Genomic DNA, 12,195 nt, shown 5'->3' with positions numbered 1-12,195 from the left:
CAACCATCATGTTGAAATTACATTGTTTCTCGCAAGTCCAAAGGAAGGTCTGCGGAAGATTTGCATGTAATACTGAAAGTTCGTCCTCCGAGAATTTTCAATATTTATCAACACTTAAGGTGCCACCGATAAGGAATGGACCAATGACTTTGACAAAAATTGTTCCATCCAAACATTCGTCTTTCACAGGCGCTGACAATCAACTTGGAGTAATCAATGTGAGTTTTTCACATTCCAATAATGCAGGTTGTGTCGATTAATCGTACCGTGTTTCATGGAGGTCACTCGTCAGAGAACAATACTCCAGAAAAAATTTGGATCTTTCTGTATTTACGGAAGCGACCACGGGCAAAATGTTACTCGGTTCTGAAAATCATAGCCATGAAGTCCCTGATGGAGGGAAATATTAGACGGATGATATTTTCTATGGTTCAAAATTCGGCAAACAGTAGTCCGACTAATGCCCAACTTACAACTTTGATGCCGAGTGCTAATATGGGGGTATTGATTCACTGTAGCTAATATCGCAGTTTCATTATTCTCTCCAGCAACAGTTCTACGACAATTCCTTCCAAGTGGTAACGCGGTCACTCGTGATAAGCAGATAATTCGGGTTCGAATCCCGATCCGGCATGAATTTTCATTGTCGTCGTATCCTTATACAGCTAATGGTTGTCCATATTCGCAACTGCGAATACATTTCATGTATTTCATGGTGGCTGTAGCCGCCGCACCACCTGTTCCTTCGGACTTGCATGAATTTTTCCCTTCTATCACTGCTGTATATCAGGAACAGTACTGGTCACAAAATGCTACCCTGAAGAACTTCAATAAAGAAAAGAAAATTTACTAAAACTTTAGACTTATTTGAGGTGTGTGTTATCTTTAATATTTGTACCCTATCTGCTATGTGTGATCAGAACCAATCATTAGATATATCTCGCTACGGACGCAACAGCATTCTTTCCAGTATGTTCCAAAACGTCACGCATAAGAACGTGATTTTTCCGTGGCTCGTATCTCGGGTTCTGTTGGTGATAGAAAAGTACTGTCAAGTATTTTGGATGCCCTTGAGCTAGAGACCATTTATATACCAACAGAACGATCGTCTTAGATTCACTGAGCTAGGTGCCCCAGTGGTCAGCACAATGCACTCGCTTCCGGGAGGACGACGGTTCAAACCCAAGCCATCCTGATTTAGGTTTACCGTGATTTCCCAAAATCGCTTCAAGCAAAATTCCGGGATGGTTCCTTTGAAAGGGCGCAGCCCAGTTCCTTCTGCATCCTTCCCTACTCCGAGCTTTCGCTCCGTCTCAAATGATCTCATTGTTGACGGTCATTAAACATTAATCTCCTCCTCCTCCCCCTCGTCTTAGTTTCACTATCGCACAGTACAGGCTCAAATTATGGTCGAATTACTTCCTCTAGCTTAGTCAACTTGAGCAAATCGTTTGGTTCTTTTTGCATTTGATGTGGTCGTCGCTGGGCCATAGGGTGTTTATGGAGGCACCATTAGTTCATGGATGATTCCTTAGAAAAACCGAGTCTCGGATTCCGAGGTGGCTATGCACAGAAAATGACTGAAATTGTTACGATATATTTCTAAGATCCCGATGTCGGACACCCTTGGACATTTTTTGATATCTTTATCCGTTTCCGAGATACCCTTCTTGTACACATAAAATACGATACGAAGCGAAAACGTAGTGTATAAAGTGACGTAACACAGAGAAATATGCCCTAAGTGTGTTAGTTATCATCAGAAGGGTTCTGGAAACCCCATGATGATGTAGTACTGAACCAGATGCAAAATGTTTTTTGCACATCAAATCCGGTCTGAGGTGCAAAATTATAGTTCTGCGCTATTTCAATTTCACACAAGTAAAGTATGAAAAGTTTACTGGCCCATAAAGTTCTTTTCACAAGAGTGGCATGCCCTGATGTGGTGTGGAAAAGAAGGGAATCCGCGGAAAAATGCTCCTGTCGGAACAAGAGAAAGGCGAATATGCTCCTGTTTCAAAGACTCTGACTGATAAGTTGCGTACCAGGTGTCTCATTGTTCCTTCCTCAGCATCTTTAAAAGTTTTCACAAAAATTTCGGCATGCGAAATATTCGCGCTTCTTTATGCCGAGAGAGAGAAGGAGACAGTGGCAGTCATAAAAGTAAAAAATACTGGAAGACAGCAGACAGTGGTTGTGTTACAAAAAGAGCGAAGGACACAAAGGTAGTGTGAGAGGAAGAGGGGAGACAGCGGTTGTGAAACATAACTGACAGTGACAAAACACTCCTAGGAAAAGAGTGAGGGAGAAATACAGAGAAAACAGAAGTGGGTTAGAGCCAGTGATAATGACAGACATAGTCTATGACGGTGATAACGAGAAAGAGAGGAATAGTGATAATGAGAAGAGACAGCGACAGTGGGAAGGAATACATGAGATAGTAGCAGTAAGAGAGAGCAGGGGGGAGAGAGTGACAGTGAGAGGAAACAGTAGTAGTATGAGAGAACGAAGGAGACTGTGGCTGCGATACAGGGATAGTGACAGAGAAAGAGAATGACAATAATTTGAGCCGAATGAGCAAGTGAGAATGACCAAGTGGAAGTGGGTGGGTGTGAGCGACTTACAGCGATGGATAAGTGAAACTGAGCGAGTTACAGTTAGGGAAACTTGTGCGAGTGAGAATTGAACTGCATGTTACAAAGAGCTCGAATTTGTTCGCATGCCAAAATTTTTAGGAATAGTTTTAAAGGTGCTGAGGGAGTTACAATGAGGCAGCTGGTACGCCACTTTTCAGTCAGAATCTTTTAAACAAACACGAACATATTCGCATTTTTTTAATTTCTGATAGGAGCATTTTTTTCGCTGGTTCCTAATGCTTCCACGATGTTTATTTGATAGAATCTTACGTTGAACAGTATCAACAGCCATAGTAAGATCTCTAAATATGCCTGTGACATACTCATCTTCGTCAAGAACATCGCCGGCCGCGGTGGTCTCGTGGTTAAGGCGCTCCGTCCGGAACCGCGCGACTTTTACGGTCGCAGGTTCGAATCCTGCCTCGGGCATGGATGTGTGTGATGTCCTTAGGTTAGTTAGGTTTAAGTAGTTCTAAGTTCTAGGGGACTGATGACCACAGATGTTAAGTCCCATAGTGCTCAGAGCCATCAAGAACATCAAGAACCACTTTCGTGAATTGCGCTATGACTGATTCAATACTTCTACCACTTCGAAATCCAAACTGTGATTCACTTAAAAGGTTGTATTTATCTAATTAACTCAATTACCTGTGTCTCATAACTGATTCTACTTTTTTTGAGAACGGTGACAGTGGGAAAATGAGCCAGTAATTTTCTGTGTCCTCTGCTTGATCTTTCTTTAGCACAGGTACGACTCTTCCCTGTTTTAAATACTCTGGAAATTTTGCTGATGTGCAGGATTAGTTTATTGTGTTTGTTAAAGTAGTTTGTATACTCTCTATACATTGTTTCAATATAAACGCTCGTACTTCACCCAATCAAATGAAAACCGAACTCCCGCCACAACGGGACCATGGAATGGTTCCATTCAGAAGTTCTCACCACAAGCATCAACACATTTATCCCACTGGGAGACGAGACGATCAATTCCTGTTTCGTAGAACGCGGTCGGCCACTGAAGGACCCACAACCGCACCCCGTCTTGCACTTCCTGGTCCGACTGAGACCGACGTCCACGTATGTATTTCTTCAGGTCGGAAAGGGTGTTAAAATCAAATGTTGGAGGATCCGAGCAGTATGGAGGATGTTGTGGTATTTCCCAACCATATCGCTGATGTGTAGCCTTCGTCTGATTGGCAGGGCGTTATCAGCCAGTAGGAAGATATCGTCCGACAGCTTTCCTGTGCGTTTTGACTTTATGGCACGTTGCAGTTTATGCGAAGTGTCTTGATAGCGCTACACATTGACTGTAGTTCCACGCTTGAGGATCTCGACGAGCAGAGGGCCCCTGCAGTCGAAGAAGAAGGTCATCATGACTACTGGAACTTGTATGAACAGCTTTTGATTTCTTCAGTGGGGGAGATGTGAGATGTTTCCACTGTAGACTTTGCCGTTTGCCCTCGAGCTGCCGGAATGATATCGGACGGCATTATCCTGTTGCACCATAACACCCGCCCCCACACTGCCAATCGGACGAAGGCTACGCTTCAGCAATTTTATTGGGAAACTCTGCAGAATCCTCTGTACAGCCTGGACCTTTCACCACGTGATTTTCACATCTTTGGCGACCCAAAGAAAGACATGCGTGGACGTCAGTTTCAGTCGGACGAGGAAGTGCAAGAGTGGTGGTCCGCCAGTGGCCGACCACGTTCTACGAACCATGAATTGACCGTCTCCTCTCCCAGTGGGGTAAATGTGTTAATGTTTGTGGTGATTACTTCTGAATGGAGTCATTCGATGGTTCCACTATGGTGGGTGTTCGGTTTTCATTTGGCTGCCCGTTATACATCAGTTGTTGGTATGACTATTTGAGTATAGTGTGTTTTTCCTAAATTTAGGACAGACCATTTCTAGAGGACCGCTTCAGAATCCTTTAAAAATATCATTACAATTTCTTCTGAACCTTTATCTCTAAACTTATTTATTATAATGTTAGCATGGTCTGCAAAAAGTCCCAACTTTGCTTGTTGAATATTAGTGGAAAGTTACGTATCTAAGGAAAGGAATGGACCCAAAATTGAACCTTCATGATTCCTCTCCAGTCATTAAAATTTTCTCTCCTTGATGTCATGGTACTTCAGCAGCTTCTGCCATTTCCATTGCTTAATTTTTCGTGTAGCTTCTCATTTGACTTCACAATGCCGGGCTGACATTCCAGATGTTTCCAGTACAGTACAGTCTGAGTTGGTCTGGGGAATCCAGAAATCAAGCCTGGAACCTTTCCATTAGTATGCAATAACATTAACCACTATACCAGAGAGATGGAGAAGGGAATTACTCGGAGAAATAGGAACATGAATCAAGGAACAACATGAAGCAACACTGATGGAAATGGCTGAAGACTGTAACAGTTGGAAAAGAGAGAGACTGTCATTCCACAACTCTATATACAGGATTTTTAAGAAAAAAACAGAAGGTAGTGTTGGTGAAGACAAGGAGAAAACTTCCATAGCTATATGTTAAGAAATCAATACATGTTGACATTTGGGACGTTTTACATGTGACGAGTAATGTATAGTAATCGGTCACGTGGATGGCCACAATTGAGGGCATAGCAAATTTCTACAATACGCACATGCGGACGGACGCAAATCTTTGAGAGTCATGGACCTGAGACAGCAGGATCGTTTCACTATCAATGTATTTGCAGGAATTGCCAGCGAAAAACTCGCAGGGTCACAGACTTTACCAAAGAGATTAACAGGTGCTGTGTATCACCGATTTCTGCACGATGAATTACCTGCGGTATTGGAGAACGTTACCCTTGCAGAAAGTCAACGACTGTGGTTTATACAGGATGGGCAAACACACTGTTTTACGGATCGTACAACAGTGCCTCACCACGTTTCACGGACGATGGATCGACCGAGAAAGTCTTGTGGCACGGCCTCCTCGTTTACCAGACCTACATCTGCTGTATTTCTGGCTAAGGGATGTTTAAAAGCATTGATGTACCACCAACCCATTGACGATGTACAGACGTTACAGGAGCGTGTAACCAATGTATATGACACAAAGGGAATGGAGCCAGATGTAGTTGAAAGAGCGTGTGATACACTGCGAGAAAGGGCTGAAGGGTGGATCAGCATGCGTGGTATCTACTTCTACGTAACAGACGAGGCAGAGTGCGATTGGCCCAAACCTCAGCAGGTACTGATTTCCGGCCACAGTATTGTCCTTTACTTAAAATTATCAGTAATTATCTAAAGGAGTATCTTAATGTTTTTACCATGTATTTCTCGACTGATGAAGTTACGGGAGTGCAGCCGTAACCAAGTCTTATTTTCTCCCGATATTTCGGCTGCCAAACGTCCAAAAATCTCCTGAGGTAATCCTAAGACATGATCCAGTACTCCTACCTGCTTTATAAAGCCGTCCCATGTACCACGTCAACGCATATGAGGCCACAGACAGCAGTAGCTAATAAAACAATCGTATAGTATAACTGGTTGGGATCATCTCGGATATTTTGCAGCCTGGTGCAAGTCTTTCAGTTAGACACCATTTCGGTTACTTGTGTGTCCATGACCTACCTCAGTAAGCCAACGATGCAAAAGTGACCTACAGTGTAAAGCGGAATCTGATCCACGTGTCGTTTCTCGTGAATCTTGACATGATTTACAGACGATAGCGAGGTTAAAGCCAGACTAAAATATTCTGCAGTCCGATTTTCATTCGACCCTGGGACGTTTCGGTTTCCAGACACTCGCTTTACCACCAGACTCCCAGGCCTTGCTTCTTGAAGATGAAATTGACTTCCCCTCTTTTCTTACCGGATCACTGACTTCCAGCCGTTGCCGTTTTGTTTGTAGCGTGATGTGACGGATCCATGTCTGATCCACAGTCATTAATTACGGCATGAAAACGATCCATACAATCCTGACAAATTCGATTTCTTATTTTTGAAACAGTTTTCAAAAAATTCTGCAGTTCTTTTGCGCCTATATTATTATATTTGCTATCTTCACGTAAAATGTAACACGGTGTTTTTTCTTACATACCTGTGGTGTAATCTAAACGACAAGCCCTACTTGCTTATCGTTCGATATTATGCAGTCCACTTTTTCATTGTTCTCATCTGTGTTTGCAAGTTCCACATGTCCTTCAAGTGGACCATCTTCAAGAGAAATACAGCCACATTTCAAACGAGCTCCCTATTTCTTAATACGTAGTTGAACGTTAATGAGCAGATTCTTAACTGACCATCTACATCTACACTCTTCAGGTTATCTTATGGTGTGTGGCAGAAGGTACTTTTTCTACCACTACCACTCCCTTCCCCCTTTCCTGTTCCAGTTTCGAATGGTGCGAGGGAAAAACGATTGTTGGTAACACCCTGTACGGGTGGGAATCTCCCCAATTTTACCTTCATAGTCTTTTCTCGTGATACGTTTATTTACAAACATGTGGTGACCTTCCGTTGGTGATCAACTGTCCTAAACAAAGAATCTCATCATAGGACAACTTTCGACTTCATCTGTTCGAGCGAATCCCACACAGTACAATAGCTTTAAAAGCCCCAGAAACAAACTCATTCTTGGATCAAGTAGACCAACATGAAACAAGAGATTATTGAAATTTATGGCATCTCTTTACTACAGCAAATCAAAGCAGCTACAACAGAAACTATGCCTCGGTCTGACCGTGTTTGCGTGTGCCCGCTTACAGGATCAGCGGCTTCCTGACGTTCTACGTGCTGGTGCTGAACGTGAGCAACATGTCGGGGAACCCGTACCTCAACTTCCTGTACCAGGCGCTGGTGGAGGTGCCCGGCTTCGTGATGGGACGCTACCTGGGTGACTGGCTGGGTCGGCGCTGGACGCAGGCCGGCAGCCAGTGGGTCATGGCGCTCGCCAACTTCACCATCGTCATCATCCTCACCTGTGAGTTGCGTTACCCATCCATAGTCGTTTGGCTCCGTCATGAATCAATAAGTGAGAAGTGGTTGGGCTGATACTGTACGTAGGGCGGCACGTGTTACTGGCCCTCTACAACTTCGCAAACATCATTATAGTCATCTGTCTCATTATTCATCTGCACTGCACTCAATGACTAGAAACGTTAACCACTTAGAAAGAACTTTCCGCTATAGACAACTCCACTAACATACATACCATCCATGTCTATGTAAATGATTGGTGTTGCAGTCATATGTAGTGACTACATAGGCCATTGGACTGGGTTAGTGTTGTTGACACGTCTCCATATTACCAGGTCTAATGCGAGTGCAATGCATTAATGTAGTCAGCACCTGACAGAGTTGAAAAGGATCGCCATTGTGGGTCTGCGCGTGGTCGGCTGGACAATTCTTAGAATATCTGGGCATTTTAGGCGTCCAGATGTGACCACGGCCAGGTATTGGACTGCATCCAAATTTGAGGAGAACCATACACATCATTAAATTTCTAGTCGACCAAGTCTGATCACATCACATCCATTGTGCACCAAGTAACATCATAACCCCTTCACGTCTGCACCTGGGGTCTGGTTACAAGTAACTGATTCACTACAACAGCTTTTGTCATCGCATACTGTTAGAAGACTAGCAGAAGACGTTTCTGTTATCACCACAACAAAAAACAGAGAATTATTGTTTGTCTTAGAGCACGAAACAAGCAGCACAAAGCAAGGCTCCACCATAGAAGGTTTTAAGAGCCATCAGATGATGTAGTTTAAAAATCCAAATCAAGTAATGATTAAACGTGAACAAACATTTTATGCTATGCTTGTGACTGGTTGCTAAACTTTATAATCCTCATAAATGTTGTCTTTGAGTGATGCCAGACCTGGAAAACGGGTTGTTGACGAGTAGCATAACATCATTTACAGTGATAAACTGGGTTCTACACTGCCTCAGGTAACCATCATATATAAGTATGGCGGCAACCAGGCCATAATATACATACTCCAAACGTTTTGGAGAGACATAATACTGTTACCAATAGAACCATGGTGTGTGGAACCGTCAGGTGTGAGTTTAGGTTATCCCTAGCAGTGATTCAAGGAATTCTCACACCACAGTGACAGGCCCGCAAGGCATCCTGCGCCGTCATGTACTGCCTCTCACGAGACAATCTCCTGATGTCACATTTTAACAGGACAAAACTCGTTCACAAACAGGACACAGCTTGTCCACCGGAAAACCACAGACCAGCCAACATGATCTCCTTGCTTCTCCCAGCTTAGTCCCATTTTGGGAATGTCACCTTGTAGTTGCAGTAATCATTTGAAACCTGAAAAAAGTGTCAAATTGAAAACGTAGAAGAGATTGCAAGCCTTCTTTTTAAGGGAAATTTCACAACTTACTTCTTTTCCCTTTATCTGTGTTAAACAGTAATAGTTATTATTTCAGTCTGACTTTTATTGATCATAAGTTCTTTCTCAGTATACGACGGTTGCCTGGAATGTGAAACCCCCGTATAGGCTATATTTTAAAATACTGGAATAATCAAAACCATTGTGAGCCGTGTGCGGCTCGTGTTGGTTACCGTTGGTAGGTTGGCATCGTGTAATAGGGATCGTGGCGTCTCGTTTTCTTCTTCTGTTTACTGGCGCCACTACGTTTGCTAGTGTTGTCTGTCCGCGAGTGGCAGCAGCAGCGTTTATCGATATCTAGTACCCAGGTCCGGCAGCACAAGGACATGCCGGGACCGCTGGCGGCACGCAGGCATTGCCAGATCGAGGGGCTGTAGTTGCGAGGGCCACAATCTCGTTGTCCACCGGACCCAGGACGTTGAGTTGAGTGAACATTAATCCAGTAGTGAAACTTCCACTATTTTGTGATCACGCCGTTTGTTCGTGCATTGCTGGTCGCGAGTTCGCCGTGAGACGAATAGCAACAAGTGGGGCGAGTCAAGTTGGCGGAATCTATTAGCCGTCTTCTACTGCCTGTTACTAGTTTTTGAATTCTGTGTTATTATTGGTGAAGTGCAACCAGCGGTATTTTACTGCCTAGTGGCCGCTAATGCCTTTGAGGTTAGCGTATTTTTGTGGCAGTGTACTTTTCCTCGTCTTGCCGGTGCTGTCCGGCATGATGTGTAGTTTGAGAGCCTTCTTGATTGCAGTGAGGATTGTGTTTTTTTTTGTCTACCTTGGTTGTAGTGGTTCCTTCTGCCTTTCGATATTTTAAACATTGGATTCTGAAAACACAGTGCTGTCTGTCACTTCATCCTCGGTTGAATTTTTCTGTTTTTGTACTGGTTATCACATGTTAGGTGGATTTGGTAAGAGCATTGATCAGTGTTTAAACTCTACCTAGTTTGAGTTGCCACACTGGTAGGTGAGCATAACTCTTGGCTACCTGTCTCACCGCTTACACAGCTGTAGGGACTTTTTCTCAGGGCGATCCTTGGAGCACCGTCTGTGGATCACTCCCTTCTTTATTTGGTCTGATTGTGTCAATGGCTTAAAAATAATATTTTGTTTAAATTATTCCTATTGCTTGAGGCCTTCAGCTGACAATAATTTGAATTCTTCTTAATAAGGCCTTCCGCCGTCAGTGTAGTTTGTGTTGCAGTCAATTTTTTTATGATTGTTTAAAAAATTATTTGCTGTTTTTAACATGTAATTGTCTTCCTCATTTGTAATACAGGCCTTCAGCCGTTAGTTGTTCTGAAGTATATCTCGTGGCCTTCAGCCGACAAATAATTCGAATTCTTTCTTAATAAGGCCTTCAGCCGTCAGTGTAGCTTGTGTTACAGTCGATTTTTTTAATGATTGTTTTTAAAAAATTACTTCCTTAAATAAGGTGTACGTGTTTACTGTGCAACCAACGGTGACTGATTAGGCTCCGTTCACACCTTTTCCTGAATTCCCTAAGTTCCACGTTTCACATTGTATTAGTCTGACGTTATGCTTCACCCTGCGAACATATTGCTTCATGCGTAACTTGATACACTACATCGGTAACAATGATACAAATTATCATTTCTGGACGCATGACCTGAGACGACCTCCCTGATGACTATGGCATGAGAGTCCACAGAGGTTTTGCGGTGGAAGGGGGGAGGGCATGTTTAATGAAGATGAGTTGGCCAGTTTCAAGGCGTGTCATGTCATAAGACCTAAACGTTATAGGTGACACACTATTACATACACTCTACGATAGAAAAGAAAAAAACGATGCACCACGAAATGATTATCCGAATGGGGTGGAAAGCGGTAGATGTGGTGTTCACGTACAGTCAAACAAATGATTAAAATTTCAGAAAAATTGGATGATGTAATCAAGGGAAAGAGATTCATAAAATGAGCGTATCAATAACGCGTTGGTCCACCTCTGTCCCTTATGCAAGCAGTTATTCGGATGGCATTGATTGATAGTGTTGTTGAATGTCCTCCTGAGGGATACCGTGACAAATTCTGTCCAACTTGTGCGTTAGATCGTCAAAATCCCAAGCTAGTTGGACACGTCTCTGCCCAAATGAGCAACACTACGTGAAATAACCGCAGATTTCAACGGGGGACGTACAACGAACTTATCTGATAGGACAGTGCGGTGAAATTTTGCATTAGTTAATGGGCTATGACAGCGAACGACTGGCGCGAGAGCCTCTGCTAACAGCACGATATGGCCTGCAGCGGTTCTGTTGGGCTCGTGACCATATTGGTTGGACCCTAGACGACTGAAAAACCGCGGCTTGGTCAGATGAGTCCCGATTTCAGTTGATCTTTTCTTCGTACTTGCTAAACCCCACCTTGACCGGCAGGGTCCCCGGATCCTCCCCGGATCCCTCCCAGTTGAAAAAGTTTTGAGCATTATGGAGACGGTCCTCCAACCATATCTGAATTTTTACGCTTGAACACGCCAGTCGGGCAGAATTTGGCACTATACCACTCAGGAGGACATCCAACTACACTATCAATTAATGCCAAGCCGAATAACTGCTTGCACAAGGGCCAGAGGTAGACCAACGCGTTATTTACTTGCTCAATTTGTGAAGTTCTTTCTCTTGGATCAATCATCTAATTTTTCTAAAATTGCAATTATTTGCTTGTCTGAATATGTACACCACTTCCACCGATTTCCATTCCGTTCGAATAATTCCGTCGTAGTGCGTCTTTTGTTTTCTTATATATTTAAGACTTATTATACCTGAGAGAATAGATGGTTCTCGACTCAGTGTATGAATATTAAAGGCTTACTATACCTGAGAGATGGTTGTTGACTCAGTATATGAATAAAAACTGTGTACTCCAGATCTGAGCGTTGGTGAACAAGTACCCCTTCTGGTCCCCGTTGCGGACACCTACGGTATGAGGATAGTCTGATGTTTAGCCGAAACTGACAGTGTTTCGATAAAGAGGTAAGATATCGCCCCTTTAAAAAAGTATTAGAAAAATTGTAAAACAACGCTCATGTATTATTCGTTTGAATAATCACCTTTCAGAATTTCCAGTTTGAGCATCGACAAAACCGCTGCATAAACTTGTGCCGCCTAATACTGCATCCAGACCATGAGAACACGTTGAAGTTCTTGGCTAGAGACAAAAAGACTGG

The 12,195-nt window shown here is 43.3% G+C and overlaps 1 protein-coding gene across 1 annotated transcript in view; it reads left to right on the top strand.

Moving 5' to 3' along the window:
* The window catches only part of LOC124777149 (carcinine transporter-like), a 125,810-nt gene that overhangs the window by 94,464 nt on the left and 19,151 nt on the right, over positions 1–12,195 (top strand). Inside the window, exon 7 of the mRNA XM_047252449.1 lies at positions 7,365–7,579. Within this exon, the coding sequence (XP_047108405.1) occupies positions 7,365–7,579 (215 nt within the window). The remainder of the gene's footprint in view (positions 1–7,364; positions 7,580–12,195) is intronic.

This window comes from Schistocerca piceifrons, chromosome 2 (assembly GCF_021461385.2).
Source record: "Schistocerca piceifrons isolate TAMUIC-IGC-003096 chromosome 2, iqSchPice1.1, whole genome shotgun sequence".
Taxonomy (NCBI): Eukaryota; Metazoa; Arthropoda; class Insecta; order Orthoptera; family Acrididae; genus Schistocerca; species Schistocerca piceifrons.
This window is presented reverse-complemented; position numbering and strand designations above follow the sequence as displayed.